The sequence below is a fragment of the Ranitomeya variabilis genome, chromosome 5 (genome assembly GCF_051348905.1).
Source record: "Ranitomeya variabilis isolate aRanVar5 chromosome 5, aRanVar5.hap1, whole genome shotgun sequence".
In the NCBI taxonomy this organism is placed as follows: domain Eukaryota; kingdom Metazoa; phylum Chordata; class Amphibia; order Anura; family Dendrobatidae; genus Ranitomeya; species Ranitomeya variabilis.
In genome coordinates, this window is record NC_135236.1 from 639,306,954 (window position 1) to 639,327,254 (window position 20,301).

Here is a 20,301-nt window from a genome sequence, read left to right on the forward strand (position 1 = left end):
GAGCGATAATCATACGATCGCTGCGACGTCACGGATCGTGCCGTCGTAGCGATCAAAATTGCACTGTGTGACGGTACCCTTACGCAGCGCGTTCCAATAAAATCAGTGTTTTATCATCTGGAGATTAACATTACAGGACTAGCTGCCTTGTGCCCCCTAATCAGCTGCTCTCTGTACCCCGCCCCGATTAGCAGCTGTCAATGCGCAGCGCACACAGGAAGCTGCCAAGCAGTGATGTGGGCGGGTTATACAGACCTCAGCTTTCAGAGAACTGCTAGATCTGCAGAGAGAAAACTGACTGCATGACAACTGCTGCAACAATAGACTAAGGGACACATCACTGGAATGAGGGTCTTTACTCATACATCAGGCTGCTCTCTGATTACGTAGCAAAACTGCTGACATATTCCCTTTAACTTAAAACTTGCATGGTTCTTCTCATTAAGCCCTTGTATATTATTCTATTCAGACCCTGTTCATTAAAAAACAAATAGTTATATAATGGTTTTGCAAGGGAAATGGCTGTCTCAGCAAGATTAGGTGATGGTGCATGGAAACTCTGGACAGACAACAACGGCACAGGAAAGCTGCGATTTCAGCATGAGCCCTCCATGTGAACGCCGCCTTAATATGCCGCCGATCATCCGACCAATGGATCAAAAGCAATGTTTTTTAGGCTCTGTTCACACATTGCATTTGTGCAGCTTTTTTTTTTTTTTGTACAAATGTCAAGCTGCTTTGTACTGTACGAGCAAAGTCTATGAAGTTCAGAAATCTTGTGCACACACATTGGTTTTATTTTCCTGACCAATCTGGAAAACTGTTGCGTTATTGAAAACTGCATCATGTCACTTCATTCAGCATTTTTTTCTGCGTATTTTCAGCGTTTTTCGCCCATACCAAACAATGGGTAAGTGCAAAAACCCAGCTATCAGGTTTTGCTGCGTTCTTGGTGCAAAAACCTAAGGAAGTTAAATCTTGCTTTTTTTTTTTTTTGTGGGGGGAGGATAAACTTTATCAACAAGCACAAGAGACAACAAAAACTCAGCAAAACCTGCTTTTTGGAAGTAGCTTCTTTACCTCCAAGACAGCAGGTTTTGCCTGCAGAAAGAATGCAGCAAAAATCAACGTGTGAACATGGCCTAGCAATTCGTCTTTCATATACAGTTTATCAGCCTATGTGAACGGGCCATTAAAGAGTATTGCTCGGCCAGCGTCAATGGGTTTGTAGTAGAGATGAGTGAATCGATTCGCGGGAGTCCCATCCTGCGTCCAGACTTGTGGTACCTTTAGTTTGGATGGGAGCGCCGCAAATCTATTACCTTCTGGTGTCCGAGACACAGCGTTAGATTTTTCAGGGCCGGCTTGATGTAATGAGTGACGTGATGTAATGAGTGACATGATGCACAGAAGACTTCACACTAGCCCCGGCTAATCAAATGGCAATACCTGAAGGTAAGAGATTCGTGGACTTCCCGTCTAGTAGTAGTTAAGGGCAGTTTGGCTCTTTTTGGTGATGTGGCTCTCTCGGCTCCGAACACCAAAAAGAGCTGGGTCAAAATAGATCCCTATTAAATGTGTTCACCTCAAGTTAACACACATTTAAAATTTAATTCTGATGATAACCTGGTGGGCAGGGTTTCGGCCTCCAAATCTGCTCATTTTACCCCCAGTAAGAGCCATTCAGACACCCATTCTGAGACTTTAATGGCAGCGTTGTGGAGTTGGGAAGCCAAACCTCCAACTTCAGAACTCTGACTTACTTACGACTCCAACTCCACAGCACTGGTCGCTACTGAGCATGTAAAAGCCCAGATCTACAAAAAGCCCAGATCAATTTTATACCCATTCTGACTCCACCAAAATGGACTCCACCGCCCTTCTCACTGGGGTGCCGACTTCCATTGTTTACAGCAAAGCTTGCTCTTAGTACCAAATAGTTTGCGAACAACCCATCCCTACCGGCCAACTACCATATTCCATTGACCTGGATCCTTGACCGGAGCTCCCCGAAACCAATCCGCTCTTCTCAGGCTGACGTAATCTAATCCTTTCCACAGTAAATGGTTGAAGTCGTTCTTGACTGTACATGGACTATAAATGATGAATCCGTAGCTCCATATTCTGCCACTGACCATGAGGTCTAGTAACCCCAATTTTTCGTGTTACCCATTTATTCTTTGGTCTAACACTTAGAGTGAGAATGGTGTTCATGTTTATTTCATTTATTACTTGTGAATTGTTAAACCAATATATATATATTTCATCTGTTGATGTATTCAACCACTTTGTGCCTAAAACCTTGTGACTTCATGGCACTGAAAGCCGTCTATTGTGCATTAACTTGAAACAGTCAGTAGTTTTCATTTCTATAATCCATTTTTTTTGTTTCCGGAGGATGCGTTCCCCCAGGTTTACGATGGGTGAGTGCACTGTTGTCGCTTTACCTTTTCTTCCAGTGCTTTCCCTCCCACTCCCTAATTGGCACCGAGATGAATGGATAAACATCGCTGTCCTCCTCTGCCCCACCACCCTCTTCCTCCATCTCTCGGACGCTCTAATTGGCACAGAGATGAACCAAACGACTCTGAATGTGCATTTCGTTTCTATCCCCTCTTGATTCTTTATCTTTACCTTGTTACATTTTTTTTTTCCTGTGCCTTCATTTGTGCCAGGATAAGCTTTGATTCGGCCTCTTCCTTTCTTTTGACACGTACCGCTTCCAGCCCTCGCCTTCAATTGTTAGATTTACTGTAGGATTAAACGAATGAATTTATTGAAGCTTCGTCCGACTTCAACTTTGTATTTTTTATTTTTTTTTCATTACTCTGCGGCTGCTTGTCTTTTTCTGTAAGTGTGCATATCTTTCCTGCATATAAAAGTATACCATGGCAGGGCTGATCATGATATTGTGATAACTGGATTTAATTCTGTAGAGCATTAACCATATGGAAATTATTTTATCACATTTCTCGAATGTAACACATCTAAAAAAAAAACAAAAAAAAAAAACAAGATCCTTGACAATCTTACAGAAAAAAGCTAGGAAGAGGTATGGCACGTTGTAGTTTTATTTTTGTCCCATTGGCTTACCCTTTTAAAGGGACTGTCCAGGATTGGTCTCGCACTAAAGAATTTTTTGGGTGCCAAAAGTAGACGCACGGAGCAGTATCAACCAGTAATGATGGTGAAAGGCGCAAGTTTGCTGCCTCTCGCGACTGAATAATCATGGACGAGGATGATGTCACGTTAAATGGCCTTTGCTGCTGTGAATAAGAAGCCTTTTGTGTTCCAAAAATGGTTCTGTATTGTTCCAACGCGTTTCGCACTGGACCAAATTTGTTACCTTGCGAGGCACCAAAACGCGTTGGAACTCAACACTTTAGATCAGAGGTGTCAAACTGCATTCCTCGAGGGCCGCCAACAGGTCATGTTTTCAGGATTTCCTTGTATTGCACAGGTGATAATTTAATCACCTGCACAGAATGATTCCAGCACCTTGTGGAATGCTAAGGAAATCCTGAAAACATGACCTGTTGGCGGCCCTCGAGGAATGCAGTTTGACACCTCTGCTTTAGATCATTAAAGGCCTCTTTCTACTATACATCTGGAAACATAGAGATATTTTCTTGTGGACAAATTGTTGACATTATCAGGCTCATAGGGTTCTAACGACATTCATGGGTTGAGCTCTTTCCATAGACAGAGCTACTCTTGCCGATGGGCTATGTTTGGTATTACATCTCCATGCACTTAAACAGGGATGAACTGTAAAAACAGACAAAGTTCATGCACCTGAGTGGCGCTGTTCCTGATTTTTTTCTTAACCGTCCCTGACCACTGGCTCCATTTTCCAGATTTACCCTAAACCGGCTATCCGCCTCCATCTACCAGACAGTATTACATTCCCATGTGTCTATGCCTGTGCTACAATTTCCCCGTCCTGCTTCTTCTCTAATCCCCTCCATCAGCGCGGCCCCTTCTTTCTCCCATTTCCAATCCGCTTTCTCTCCATCCCGTTCACCCCCCACCCTCCTCTCTGTATTTGTGTCCCCTTTGATTAGGTGGAGACAGCTAGGATATTCAGAGGTTTTAATTAAATGATAACAGCCTGAGGCTCCCTCCCTTCCGGATGATAACACAGGCCTTTATCGTACACACGCTCCCAATCCCTTTTCTCCCTCTCTCCCGCTTTCTCCTTTCATGTGTAATTTTTAATTATGTTTTATAATCTCAATTGCAAAATAGCCTTAAAACAAAACGCCAGCCTTTTCTTCCACTGTCACTTTTTGCTGTGTTTCCACTGTTTGGCGGGGTGTGCATTGCATGTATGCGTGTGGCCGCTCCTAGAGATCCAGAAACTAAGAACACTTTATCTTGTATATTATTGGATTTTATTTTTTAGTGACGGTCGAGGTTTGATGTTATATTATATTAAAATGAATGCTTCAAAAAAAATAAAATAAATAAATTTGAGTCTCATTTAACCTGCACAGTAGTAAAACTCTAGGGGGCGCTCATGTAACCCCCCCTTACATCCCAGCTTTCCATATACTACAAGACAAAAACTTCACTGGGAAGATGGAAGGGTCTATGATGTCACACTGCTGACATCACTGATGTAATCACACCAGTCAAATTAATATACAAGGTTGTATATAAAAACAGATTAAATATATCTACTCATTAGGCCGGCTTAAAGGACTTGTCCAATTCTAGGACAACCCCTTCTCGATCTGAATGGTTGGCAATGATAAAATAAAAACACTTATACTCACCTCTTGTTCCGGTGTTAGAGCGGTGTCAAAACTCGCGTTCCTGGGGCTCAACGGAGTCTGACACGTGAGCCCCCCCCCCGCCAAATCAGTGTTGGCGTCATGGTCTCCGCCTAAGAATAAATCTAACATCAAGAGGACGTGAGCGATTAGTAGCAGCCATGGCTTCCTCTTGATGTTCAATATGTCCAAATTCAATGGTAGTGGAGCCGGCGCTAATTGGGCACAGGGCTCGTGTCATAATGGCACGAGAGCCCGAGAGCAAACACCTCTGGAATGGCGCCGTTTCGGGAGGTGAGTATAAGTTTATTTTACTGCCGTCAAACATTCAGATCGAGGAAGTGTTATCCTAGTAGTGGACAACCCCTTTACTTCATCCGACATAAAATGTAAAAGTATGGACTTCAATGTACGGACTGGCCGCAGGTCTGTGTATGTATATAATATATATATATGTGTATTATTAGCTACTCATTTATCAGGTGTTAAAGAAACACTTAAAATGTATATACCTCATTATAGTTAAGGCAGGTGACTGTACAAGAATCTATAAGTCTCTGTGTGGCCCCATGAGCTTCAAGTTGCGCCACTGTCTAGGAGATATAGCCATGCCTCTCTATTTTAATACCCACAAACTCTCCCATTTTTCCAACATGTCGTTCCCCAAGTGCTTGGCTTCCCCAAGCAGTCACTTACTTTTTCGCAAACAGCTTTTTTTCCGTCAAAATCAACTGATTGCTTGGTTTAGTGAGCAATTTGAAAACTGTTTATTGGTCATACCATGACCTCAACCCGGTTGTTCTCACATCTGGCTTTGCCCTTGTATAGCCCGCCATACAAGTTAGATTGCCAGCAGCCTACTCTGCCATCTCTTCCATACACTGAAGCACTCATTCAGCCTTTTTAGGTGATCTATGAGAGGTCAGCCATTAGACATGTCAGTCAGCTTATCTCTCCGAGAACAAAGGGATCCACAGTCCAAAATCGGACATACATGATGGATATCTCTCCCGTTCATCAGTCGACCTCCCCCCATACAAATTAGACTGTCATCCGAACCAGTCAATATCAGCGGGGTTTACCCAACATTAGTCTGTGTATGGTGACTTGACTGCAAGATAATACTCAGCCCCACAAGGCACATTGGTTTCAATTCATGAAAGTGCGTGTCTGTATATGCAGTGTGTGTGTGTGTGTGTATATGTGTGTGTGTGTATATGAGTGTGTGTGTATATGTATATGTGTATATGTATATGTGTATATATATATATATATATATATATATATATAATAATCAGACCAAAAGTTTGGACAAACCTTCTCATTTAAAGATTTTTCTGTATTTTCATGACTCTGAAATTTGTACATTCACACTGAAGGCATCAAAACTATGGATTAACACGTGTGGAATTATATACTTAACAAAAATGTGTGAAACAACTGAAATTGTCTTATATTCTAGGTTCTTCAAAGTAGCCACCTTTTGCTTTGATGACTGCTTTGCACACTCTTGGCATTCTCTTGATGAGCTTCAAGAGGTAGTCACCGGAAATGGTCTTCCAACAATCTTGAAGGAGTTCCCAGAGATGCTTAGCACTTGTTGGCCCTTTTGCCTTCACTCTGCGGTCCAGCTCACCCCAAACCATCTCGATTGGGTTCAGGTCTAGGCCAGGTCATCTGGCGTAGCACCCCATCACTCTCCTTCTTGGTCAAATAGCCCTTACACAGCCTGGAGATGTGTTTGGGGTCATTGTCCTGTTGGAAAATTAATGATGGTCCAACTAAACCCAAACCGGATGGAATAGCATGCCGCTGCAAGATGCTGTGGTAGCCATGCTGGTTCAGTATGCCTTCATGCCTTTTGAATAAATCCCCCAACAGTGTCACCAGCAAAGCATCATCACACCTCCTCCTCCATGCTTCACGGTGGGAACCAGGCATGTAGAGTCCATCCGTTCACCTTTTTTGCGTCGTACAAAGACACGGTGGTTGGAACCAGAGATCTCAAATTTGGACTCATCAGACCAAAGCACAGATTTCCACTGGTCGAATATCTATTCATTGTGTTCTTTAGCCCAAACAAGTCTCTCCTGCTTGTTGCCTGTCCTTAGCAGTGGTTTCCTAGCAGCTATTTTACAATGAAGGCCTGCTGCACAAAGTCTCCTCTTAACAGTTGTTGTAGAGATGTGTCTGCTGCTAGAACTCTGTGTGGCATTGACCTGGTCTCTAACCTGATCTGCTGTTAACCTGCAATTTCTGAGGCTGGTGACTCGGATAAACTTATCCTCAGAAGCAGAGTTGACTCTTGGTCTTCCTTTCCTGGGGCGGTCCTCATGTGAGCCAGTTTCTTTGTAGCTCTTGATGGTTTTTGCCACTGCACTTGGGGACACTTTCAAAGTTTTCCCAATTTTTCGGACTGACTGACCTTCATTTCTTAAAGTAATGATGGCCACTCGTTTTTCTTTAATTAGCTGCTTTTTTCTTGCCATAATACAAATTCTTACAGTCTATTCAGTAGGACTATCGGCTGTGTATCCACCAGACTTCTGCACAACACAACTGATGGTCCCAACACCATTTATAAGGCAAGAAATCCCACTTATTAAACCTGACAGGGCACACCTGTGAAGTGAAAACCATTCCCGGTGACTACCTCTTGAAGCTCAAGAGAATGCCAAGAGTGTGCAAAGCAGTCATCAAAGCAAAAGGTGGCTACTTTGAAGAACCTAGAATATAAGCCATAATTTTAGTTGTTTCACACTCTTTTGTTAAGTATATAATTCCAGGTGTTAATTCATAGTTTTGATGCCTTCAGTGTGAATGTACAATTTTCATAGTCATGAAAATAGATAAAAATCATTAAATGAGAAGGTGTGTCCGTTTGGTCTGCAGTGTATGTATGTATGTATGTGTATATGTATATATATGTATATATATATATATATATATATATATATATATATATATATATATAATTGTCTAAGGGTTTTTCCGTCTGTCTGTCTTTCTGTCTGTCTGTCCTGGAAATCCTGCGTCTGATTGGTCGAGGCCTGGCCGCCAGGCCTCGACCAATCAGCGACGGGCACAGTATCGACGTAGATGTCATAATGGTTGCCATGGCGACGATGATGTCATAAAGGTTGCCTCGACCAATCAGCAACGGGCTCAGTCTGCCGTGAATTCTGGAATCATCATTGTCAATATACTACGGGGACATGCATATTCTAGAATACCCGATGCATTAGAATCGGGCCACAGTCTAGTATATATATATCTACTAGATTGTGGCCCGATTCTAACGCATCGGGTATTCTAGAATATGCATGTCCCTGTAGTATATGGACAATGATGATTCCAGAATTTGCGGCAGACTGTGCCCGTCGCTGATTGGTCGAGGCAACCTTTATGACATCATCGTCGCCATGGCAACCATTATGACATCTACATCGATACTGTGCCCGTCGCTGAGACGCGGGATTTCCAGGACAGACAGACAGACGGAAAAACCCTTAGACAATTATATATATAGATATATATAATTGTCTAAGGGTTTTTCCGTCTTTCTGTCTGTCTGTCCTGGAAATCCCGCGTCTCTGATTGGTCGAGGCCGCCAGGCCTCGACCAATCAGCGACGGGCACAGCATGGCGACGATGATGTCATAAAGGTTGCCTCGACCAATCAGCGACGGGCACAGCATGGCGACGATGATGTCATAAAGGTTGCCTCGACCAATCAGCGACGGGCACAGTCTGCCGCGAATTCGCCTTGACCAATCAGCGACGGGCACAGTCTCGACGTAGATGTCATAAAGGTTGCCTCGACCAATCAGCGACGGGCACAGCATGGCGACGATGATGTCATAAAGGTTGCCTCGACCAATCAGCGACGGGCACAGCATGGCGACGATGATGTCATAAAGGTTGCCTCGACCAATCAGCGACGGGCACAGTCTGCCGCGAATTCGCCTTGACCAATCAGCGACGGGCACAGTCTCGACGTAGATGTCATAAAGGTTGCCTCGACCAATCAGCGACGGGCACAGTCTGCCGCGAATTCTGGAATCATCATTGTCCATATACTACGGGGACATGCATATTCTAGAATCGACGTAGAAATCCCGCGTCTCTGATTGAGGCCCGCATCGGGTATTCTAGAATATGCATGTCCCCGTAGTATATGGACAATGATGATTCCGACTGTGCCCGTCGCTGATTGGTCGAGGCAACCTTTTTGACATAATCGTCGCCATGGCAACCATTATGACATCTACGTCGATACTGTGCCCGTCGCTGATTGGTCGAGGCCTGGCAGCCTCGACCAATCAGAGACGCGGGATTTCCATTATGACATCATCGTCGCCATGCTGTGCCCGTCGCTGATTGGTCGAGGCCTAGCGGCCTCGACCAATCAGCGAATAAATAAACGGGACAGACAGACAGACAGAAAAACCCTTAGACAATTATATATATACTAGACTGTGGCCCGATTCTAATGCATCGGGTATTCTAGAATATGCATGTCCCCGTAGTATATGGACAATGATGATTCCAGAATTCACGGCAGACTGTGCCCGTCGCTGATTGGTCGAGGCAACCTTTATGACATCATCGTCGCCATGGCAACCATTATGACATCTACGTCGATACTGTGCCCGTCGCTGATTGGTCGAGGCGAATTCACGGCAGACTGTGCCCGTCACTGATTGGTCGAGGCAACCTTTATGACATCATCGTCGCCATGCTGTGCCCGTCTCTGATTGGTCGAGGCCTGGCGGCCTCGACCAATCAGAGACGCGGGATTTCCAGGACAGACAGACAGAAAGACAGACAGACAGACGGAAAAACCCTTAGACAATTATATATATATATAGATATACTAGATTGTGGCCCGATTCTAACGCATCGGGTATTCTAGAATATGCATGTCCCCGTAGTATATGGACAATGATGATTCCAGAATTCGCGGCAGACTGTGCCCGTCGCTGATTGGTCGAGGCAACCTCTATGACATCATTGTCGCCATGGCAACCATTATGACATCTACGTCGATACTGTGCCCATCGCTGATTGGTCGAGGCCTGGCGGCCTCGACCAATCAGAGACGCAGGATTTCCATTATGACATCATCGTCGCCATGCTGTGCCCGTCTCTGATTGGTCGAGGCCTGGCGGCCTTGACCAATCAGACGCGGGATTTCCAAGACAGACAGACAGACAGACAGACAGACAGACAGACAGACAGACAGACAGACAGACAGACAGACAGACAGACAGACAGACAGACAGACAGACAGACAGACAGACAGACAGACGGAAAAACCCTTAGACAATTATATATATAGATTCTGTCCATCTTACGATGCTAGGCCCCTTCATTAAGAATGGAATACAGAACACCAGTCTTAATAAATCGACCCTATAGCTCTTAAGTGAATTTATTTCCTTTAATTTTGTCTATACAGCTTGGAAGTCATATTTTCACAGCTTTGTATTGGAATTTTTTTTTTCCAGGTCTACCCTTTTGTGACTATAATAGTAGTCATAGTAAAAGTTTAATAAAATCAGGAGAGACTTACAAAAGCAGAGGGGAATTCCACCTTATGTAGAACAGCGATACAACGAGAAGTGATCATTTGACGACATCCGAAGAGGCAGCCCCTTTGGGTAATGCTGTAAATGTGGGAAATATGGCACAATTGTGAACGTGTGAAGAAAAGCCAGGTTGTGACATCGTCATACATCTGTGATCATCCGGATTAACCTAAACAGTGTGGCCTCCTTCAGAAGTCATTTATCAGTGCTAATGTGGAGCTTCCAGGGCCGGTCTCTGACACGTAAAGTAAGCATTGAGACACATGGCTGCAGGACAGAGAGCGGCTCCGATGACACTCCGGTGCTGGAGGCCCACAGCGAGATGTTGACACTTCAGAATAGAAGCCATTTTCTCCGTACCGTAACTTAATGTTGTTTTCTGTGGGCAACACTCACATTATTCTGGAATAGGAATGGTTAGATCTTCAGATTTTCATCAACGTTAATCAACGTTCTTGTGGGATTTTGTATTGGAAATATCGTAGGTTTCACTGCAAACTTATATAGTTTTGTATACGTTTTTGGACATTTTTTGCTGATCTCATGCAGTCCTTTCATGGAGTCATCCACGTAATTCTTAAAGCACCACTCCAGTGTTTTTTTGTTTTGAATTACAGCGTGGGAGTAGTGCCACTAATCTAAGTTTTCTAAGTTTAGTGCCCCTAAATTACACTTACCAGCTGCCATCTTCATCTAGTTTCTGTGCCTTTTTGGTGGGTCTTCTGCAGTTTGTGACCTCCCCTATTGCTCCAGTGTTTGCTGTGTGAGACGAAAGTCCCAACTCAATGAAAGTCTGAGAAGCAGAAAAAGGCTGTTATATTCTTACACTGCGAGATTGCAAACGCTACCTCTGACTTCGGACAGGCAGCAGTTGCAGTCACAAGATGGCACCTTGGGACCGGAGCGGCACTGGGAAGAGCTGAGGACAGCAGCTGGTAAGTATAATACTAGGGACACGGAACTTAGATTAGTGGCACCGCTCCAGTGCTGAAATAAAAAAAAAATGTTGTAGTGGTGCTTTAAGGTCTGCAGTAGTAATTCCATAGTGGTCCCACAAAGAGTAGTGTTAAGACCCATGAGTCTCATGACAAAGAGCTGTAGCTTGTTGAGCGATAAGGAGTAGTAGCGTGCGGTCCAACTGGTTCTCATGATGCAGAGTAGTGGTGTGCGGTCTCTTGTCGGGGAGTAGTAACGTGTGGTTCCACGTGTCTTGCATCGCAGAGAAATAGTGTGCAATCACACGGTCTCACAATGCAGAGTACTAGCGTGCAGTCCCAAGGGTCTCACAATGCGGTATAATAGTATGCAGTTCCAAGGGTTTCGCAAGGCACTATAGTTGCGTGCAGTTCAGTGGGACTCGCGACGCAGAGTTGCGTGCAATCCTACAATCTCACAAGATACAGTAGTAACATGCAGTCCTAAGGGCCTTGCAACGAGGAATTGTAACATTCTGTCACGTGGTCTCAGGACCAAAGAATTAGCGTGAAGTTCCACAGGTTTCCCGATCTGAGTAGTAGGTTGCCGATTCATGGGTCTAACGGTCTGAGTAGCAGCGGGCCGTTTCACAGGTCTCACGATCTGAGTAGTAGCATGCCGTTTCACCGGTCTCACGATCTGAGTAGTAGCATGCCGTTTCACAGGTCTCACGATCTGAGTAGTAGCATGCCGTTTCACAGGTCTCACGATCTAAGTAGTAGCATGCCGTTTCACGGGTCTAACGATCTGAGTAGTTGCATGCCGTTTCATGGGTGTCGGAATCTGAGTAGTAGGTTGCAGATTCATGGATCTCATGGTCTGTGTAGCAGCGGGCCATTTCTCAGCTCTCACGATCTGAGTAGTAGCATGCCGTTTCACGGGTCTCGCGATCTGAGTAGTAGCGTGCAGTCCCAGGGTCCCATGTTGTGTCATATATCCCTCCATATTGAGCTGATTTTTTTTTTTTTTTTAATTGGACACTCCTAAGCAACCACCTAATCTTTTGTTGTCTCTGATCCTTCCTAGCCTGACCGTGAGTCCCCCTAAACATGTGGTGACAGAGCATCCCTTCCCACAAGACAGGTGAGGGATGGAGCAGGTGGTTTTCTTGGGCCTCTGCCCACACGCTGCATTCATTAGGACTAAATTACTGTAGCAATGCCGATAATTTCAGGAGAATTACTGTCAATTCGGAGCTGTTAATTCTGCTGGTGCTTTATCACCATCTTGCCATATGCTTAATAAAATAAACTTCCAGTAAAACAAAATGTGATATTCAGTGCAAGCTTAGCAGTTATGTTTTATTGTGCCAGAGAGACACTTGCATGTATTAATCTTCAGCTAATGTGTCTTCAATAGACAAGATCCTCCCGTAGACAATCCTAAGAAAACACATTCTGTGACTTGATCTCAATCATGTCATAAATGGCAGATTCCATCTAGTTACAAAGATGGTGTACCTCATATCAAGCAAACAAATTGCAAATTGAGATGGTAGACATTCGTTCGTTACTATGTATAATTAATAACCTGTCAGTACTTATTTTCATGGTATGTAATTAGATTTTTTTTTTACATGCACTAGTCCACCTGAGGGCGCTCTATTAGAGTTGCAGCCAGAGGATTCATCATTCTTGCTTTGGGACTTGCTGCAAACTTAGGGAAGAGACTGGTGAAAATATAAAGGGTCAAACTGAACACATTTTGGATCAACGTATTCACTGCTTTTCACATTACTGGGTTCTTCATAGTCTTGATTATTTTATTTTTTTCCTTTTTAGTGGGTCGACTTTGCATTAAGCCGCTTAAGCCATTAAGTTGCTTAAGCCGCCACCATTTGTTTGCAAATATTTTTTCTTTTTTTAGATTTAGATGCAACTCCCTTACAAAGCTCTTTGCAGAATACACTTACCTGAATGTCCCTCTCCTTTATGGCGCAGTCAGACGACCCTATAAATCCAATCAATATCGGAACGCAGTGCACGGACTGGCCGGCGGCTCTCCCCACCTGAGCGTCACATGTATTTCTATGCAGCTGTCACATTCCGGTCAGGAGAGCCGCCGGCCAGTCCATGCACTACGTTCGATCTCGCTCCGATTTACACAGCCATCTGACAGACGTAGTATTAAAGGGAAGACGTCTTCAGTTGGTCATTAACACTATAGGGTACGACATGTTAATTTTCCAGAAGTCCATTTCCTGCAGAACATCATCTTCGGGTTGTAAAGTTCAACCCCAATTAGCAGCGTATTGCATAAGAATGGAAGCACTCAGCCATCTAATGCTACTAATACATAATTTAAGAGCCATGTAATAGCTTCTCACATTTAAGTTTTAGAGCCATAATGAAAAATCCCTTCTAATACTTGTTGGCCCTGACTCAGGTTTTTTTTTTTTTTTTTTACACCTACGAGAAAAAAAATAAAGTTGGCGGCCCTCCATGTATTATCGAAGTTACCCATCCGGTGTTAGTATCTCATTGCCATTATATCCATTCCAAATGTGGTTTTTTTTTTTATTGTATCCTGTAAAGGGTTAAGAGTATCCCTATAAAGCCGAGAATCTTGTAAGGTTCTAGCCGTGGCCTGTAATTGCTTGGCGCTTGGCTTGATCCCATCAGCACTGCCCATCCCATCGCTGGAGATGTTTTGTGGACGGGTTAATGATGGTGAATTTCCCAGGCCACCCCGCTAACAGCACACATACGCTATGCATCTCATCATATTGAGCCCCGGTAATTACACATTCATAGCCTCTTTCAATCTCCCGGCAGGGTCTCCAGAGGAACTTGGCTGAGCACCGAATTCTGGCTCTCTCCATCTCTTTAAACTCATCTATTCTCCTCCTGACTTGTCTTCGAATATCATTCTCATGCGCCTCCTCTCACCCGATCTCTCCTCTCTGTCAGTCTTTTTTTGATTCTGTGTCAGCATGTCTTTTCCTATAATCGCTTTCCTTTTTATGATTCGGCTCTTTCATTTTCTTGAAAAGGAAAAAAAATCTCAAGAAATTGAATGTTCAAGCCTCAATGAATCCCAGTGCATTGAATTGCAGAGAGAGAAATCTACATATCGTCTTGGGCCTACGGTGCCGTGTGGCTGTGGGTGCTGGTTGTGCTCCATTGCGTGAGTCAGCGTTCCCAAATACCTGGCACCGGTAGCCCGCTGACCGGCCGTGTGCAGAGGCGGCGCTGGAATAGACATTTAGCCTTTAGATTAATGACAACAAAATCAATTGCTCGTGCTGGCAGCCGAGATGACGGCTCTTATGGCAGCTTGCGATGGCCTTGTAAGTTACCCCCTGCTCGAGAACTGTTAATGCGCGTTTATAGCAAACAGCACAGCAGCTGATCTCTGCCAATAGCTCACTCACAATTTCTCGATGCCAGAATACCACGACTGGCAGCAACGCAACTGCTGCAGGCTGATCTGCTATCTGACACCCCCAGGAGACCTCCTTCTGAACATGTTCATAACGTTTCCTCATAGACGAAATAACAGCTCGAAGTGGATAATGGCATTTCTTTGACAAATTTAATTAGCGCCTTAAGTATTTTTCTGGGAACAGCTTTACTGTAAAGGCAACAGTTCAATTGATTTGCTATACTTGATTGCAGATTGCAAGCTCCTATCACCAATATTGGCCATCGTACTTCAGAAAGCGGAAGACGTAAATCAATATTCCCAAGTAACATGCATCCATCTGTCATACTGTGAGAGGGATAGTAGACCAGCGAACGTGCTGGGATAAGGTGTTATCCGAGCATGCTCATGCGCTAACAGAGCGTCTCAAAAAACAGGCAATTCATGCGTGTGTTGCGGCTGTCAAAAAGGTTACAGCCACGGGGACTCAAACATATTTTTTGAGCACGCCGAAGACCTGTTGGGATATGAGCTTGCTCTGATAACACCTTATCTCAGCACGTTCGCTCATCGCTAATGGATATACATAGACTGGTATACAGGGCTTTCATTTAATGCCCACATCAAAATTTGCGATATTTTAGATCCATCCTATTGTGATATCTGGTCCACGTGTCTGCACCACTGATGGTTCAGGTTCTGAAAAATTTGCTGAATTCAGCCAAGTGAAATCCTAAAAATATCAAAATGGTAGCTGGCCATTTTACCGTCTTAGGGGCTGGAAAGGAGTGAAAATTAAAGATTTTGATGCGCTTAACCCTGTCAAGTGGTCATCCAATGGGACACTTGAGAACCGCCTCTTACTTCTCAGCATTTATACCTCTTCTTTTGATTAGCCGGCCTGGTGTGATGCGACCCCATCGATGTGGCGTTAGGCTACTTTCACACTTGCGTCAGTCAAAGTGGAGTCAGTGCAAAGTGGAGATCTGGTTTAGCTGTGTGAGAGGCGTCCAACCATTATCCAAGAAGTATTGTTCTCTCCTTGCGAAGATCGACATGCTAAGCATACCTCTGGGTGGCACTAGAGTTCTAGCTCTCTTCCTCTCTGAAGAGACAATTTGCATAACTAGCATATTTCCCAGAGGAGCATTGCGGCTTTAAGTCTCCTCATCTCGGCATGCTTAGCATGTCAATCTCCACAAGGAGAAACAATACTTCTTGGATAACGGTCAGGTGCCTCTCACACAGCCAAACCAGATCTCCGCTTTGCACTGACGAGGGGCAGTACCCCAAAACACAGTGTCTGCAAACTGAGATTCTGGTTTGGCTATTATCCGAAGTCATGTGACAAGGCTCGTTAAAGGGTCAACATTGACTTGTAGGATTGCTACCTTCCAATAGGTGGCACTCAAGTTCTAGCTCTCTTCCTCTCTGAAGAGACAATTTGCATAATTAGCATATTTCCTAGAGGAGCATTGTGGCTTTAAGTCTCCTCCTCTCAGCATCCTTTAAAGAGCCAGTATTAATCATTTTTTTTCTTGGATATCCCAATAAAAGTTCAGCTTAAACCATTTTCGTTTGCTCAATGCTTGGAATAAGTATCTGGCAGAAACTGGTAATGTTGCCTTGCTTGAGAACTTTTTTCCCCCCTTTCTCGTTCCTTTTATTCGCTTTCTAGTAAAATTTGGGCAAATTGCTGTGCAAAAGGGTTGCAACCGGTTACAAAATAAATGTTAGTTTCCATGGCTTTCAGGTTTTACGGATTTGAGCTCTAGTATATGGGGCCCCTTTTGCCACTGGATAGGGTCTGATATATAGCCGCACAGCCTCCTTTTATATGACTAAGGATAAGCTGTAATACCAGATCTAGCCACAGGTCATGGATGTCACTGTTTGGGAAACAATGGAACCCTCTTTGTCATACAAGTAACCCTTTCTTCTCTGTTTTCTCCTTCATTAAATCATTTAATTGAAATGCTGATATCACAAATGCTATTTTGTGCAACCAAATTGGTGATTCTGACTTTTTGCCCTCTTACAACGTAAGGAACCCTTTCCTAGTATAAATCATGCTTCAAGGAAATCAAACGGGAAGCTGAGATCTGGGGTGCTGTTTCAGAGACCCCATACTGGAAGGTTGTATTAACAGGATCTGAGCCCTCGGAAATTCCCATGGAAGGATTGAGGTGATCACCAAAAAGTGTCCATTCTCTGACTTGCCAATTAGTTTATCTTCTGTCGAAATGATGTTCCTCCTCCTGAGTCACAGGTGACCACCTTCTTCCCTTCATGTCATTTCTGCAGACACAGGGACAGCTAATGCAGTCGTCCAGCCCCGCGACCCTGCAGACAGCTGCGTAAATCTCCACCTCCTTTATTCCTGTGAGTATGATTTGATGAATGTACGGGAAATTTCAAGCCTCAGGAGAAACTTCATGTTGTACGAATATATTGTTTTATAGTACAAGCTTTACATATACCTTTACTATGTTTTTTCTTTTTCCTTCTATTTTTTCTTTCTTCAATTTTTTCCTCTTCTATTTCTCTACTTTATTCCTTCTATTTTTTTCTTTTTTGTTGTTGTTTTCCTTCTACTTTTTTCTTCATTTTTTTACTTCTAGTTTTTGCTTAAATTTTTTTCTTTTTTGTATTTTTTCCCTTGTATTTTTTTCCTTCTATTTTTCTACTTTTTTTTTCTTCTATTTTTTCTTTTTTCCCTCTACTTTTTTCTTCATTTTTTCCTTCTATTTTTTCCTTCATTTTTTTCCTTTTTTTTTCTTTTTTTGTATTTTTTCCATTCTATTTTTTCCTTTAATTTTTTCTATTTTTTTCTTACTTTTTTTTTCTATTTTTCTTCCTTCTATCGTTTTTTTTTTTTTCACTTACTCTGTTGGCCATCCTGGAAACCTTTGCCTAAATTGAGAACATGCGCGTTTACTGCTTTATTTTACTTGTGTTTTTGTTGAAGATTTTTCGCCACTCATAATGGGTGAAATCTGCAGCAAAAACGCTGAAAGAATTGACACCCTGCAGATTTAAATACATGACTTGAGGATTCTCATTCACTTTTCTGGCATCAGGAAACCCCTCAGGTTTTATAACAAATCTGCAGTCAAAAACCACAACGTGTGCACATGGCCTTATAGTCTCACACGGCCCATTCACAAGAGGTATGCACCCAGTGCTCTTTATACATTTTCAGGAATAATAACAGAGGAACATAACATAAAAATGAGAAAATAAATAAACAGCTCTGATGGGTTCTCTTGAAAAATTGTGAGTGCACACCTCACTAGTGAAGCGATGCTATATTGTTAGTGCATCCTTTTTCGGGGGCTCTGTCACAGACCCCGATCTCTTCATTGCTGCATCTGCCTTAACCCACAGTGACTGAAAGCTGTAGAGCGAGTTCCCCAGAGTTTCCTCCATCACATGTGCAGCTTCATGGAAAATATAATGCCTGCTACTTTTCCTCCACTACCCTGTTATTTCAGCCAGTGTAATTGCATGGGGTCTCCGAAATCCCTATGCTGGAATCAGTAAGCATATAATTATACTGAAGAAACAAGCCTCTGGGAATCCATCGCAAGCCTTCTCTCAGATGGTATCAGATCCATTCCCCCATTCTGCATGCTTTTATCATTTATGTATACAAAAAAAGCAGAAACAAAAAATGTGCCATATATACAATGCGCAACCGGTAATCCGGTAATCTCAAGACTAGGATTATGTCATGTGCAGAATTGCTGGATTACTGGGAACTCAAATCCACATCTCCCCAGTTCCTATATGACACCTTGTATGTTCCTCCTTGGTACTGTCTGATCCAACCACTGGAAACTTTGTAGAATGGCTGATAAAAGGGGTCGGGTGTCTCTGGTGACAGTTTGGGTGGGCAAAGTCTATGATGTAAGAGTAGAAATCTAAACAATGGCACTCTGAAAGGGGTTCTATCACTTTTGGAACTTGTCCCCTATCTAAGATAGGAAATTACTTCCCAATCACTGGGGGTCTGACAGCTGGCACCCCACCGATGCCGAGCCACGTGTGACTGGCCCAGGTGTCGATCATGTGCACTACCGCTACATTCATTGTTAGGAGCGTGCTGAAGACCATCCAAGCACAGCGCCCAGCTACCTCCGGTGGTCCCGTAAAGAATAAATGGAACGACATTGCGCTTGATCGACCACCATTCCATTCATATGGGACTTTTTAGAACCCGTATTCTCAGTGTAGGTCGGTGTCCCAGCAGACATAACCTCAGCAAACCAATAGATAGGGAATAACTTCCAGACTTGAAAATGCCCAATTAAAGGGGTTGTCTGGTCTCACTGTGACTGCAGACTTGTGAGTCTTCCCATCGTGCACACTATGAAGATTCTCCGATGCCAGGAGTAGCGTGACCACAAATGTGATTTGCATACATGTGGTCATGTGCGGACTAGATGGGCACAGCCTTGGTCAATGCATAATGAGTGAGGCCAAACAAGTCTAGTCAGAATGTGGCCGGAAGTATGCTAAAAGCCTTCTTCTGTTAACTGCACTGGAAACTCCTCACAGTGTGCAGTATGCGCGATGTGAGGATTCACAAGTCTGCTTTCATATAGAGTGATTGCAGACTTGTACCCTAAGCCCAGACAACACTCTATGCTGGCCATACCCATGAGGCCTGAATACTCATGGGGTAGGCAATGATCTATACTGACTCCCCCATACACATGAGCAATCAGGCGAGTGCTCACATGTAGTCAATGTGGAGAAAGCAAAAACTGCTGCCAGACTCCATTGGCATTGGCTTATCTGTCAATAAAAATATCGGCTGTTTAAATATCAATATGACCCAATCCTCCTCTACCTCAACTTCTGTTGAGGACCGCATGTTCATTGGATGGTCTGCCAAAACTGGTGAGTTCGAACAAATTTGCTCTGTGCATAACTCTTGGGACTCGACACAAAATCTTCAATAGGGCCCTTCAACCTTCATGTATTTTAGGTCATATGAGTCAAACCTTTTGGGCCATAAAGGCACCAGGAATGGGGTGTGAATGCAATTAAAGTACTATAATTGGATTGTCCCACCTAGAAAGGTTCATTTCTAAATGAAGACCCACAGTCTGTAACCTGCAAGGATCCAGAAGCTGAGTCATCAAAGAAGAGGTCTTAACTGCTTTATAAGTAGAATCTAACCTGACCTTCTGACTTGCTGTGGGGTGGGAGCTGGTCTTTGCAGTGGATAGAAAGCTTTCTCAAGCTGATGTCCTTATGCCGTCATTAAAGTGGTTGCTTGAGATTAGAGAAAAGGTATTTTTTTTTTTTTTTTTTTTTTTTTACCCCCTGTGAATAGGGTTAGGGTGCAACACCAGAAATGGACAAGAGTGGCGTTACTGGGAGAGAAAAAGGGCCTTTTAAATCTTGCAAACCCTATAAAGAGGCTTTCCACCACTGTATAACCCTTATTAGTACTACCGGGAACTTGAGAAAGATATGATCAGTGGCCGAGCTGATTAGTTGCAGCTTTGTGTGTTGATACCAACACATAAGTGGTTTTTGCAGCCCTTACTACAGTGTTCCAGGAGGAATAATGTCTTTTTTATTTT

General features: G+C 43.5%; 1 protein-coding gene across 9 annotated transcripts in view; it reads left to right on the top strand.

The window, feature by feature from the left end:
* PCDH1 (protocadherin 1) overlaps window positions 1-20,301 on the top strand; it is a 214,173-nt gene that overhangs the window by 175,762 nt on the left and 18,110 nt on the right. For 5 of the 9 annotated variants that reach the window (XM_077266283.1, XM_077266286.1, XM_077266279.1 and 2 more), the window contains one exon: window positions 17,009-17,086. The exons of the other annotated variants lie outside the window; for them this stretch is intronic. In XM_077266283.1, coding sequence (XP_077122398.1) covers window positions 17,009-17,086 — 78 coding nt within the window. The remainder of the gene's footprint in view (window positions 1-17,008; window positions 17,087-20,301) is intronic. 9 annotated transcript variants of the gene reach the window in all.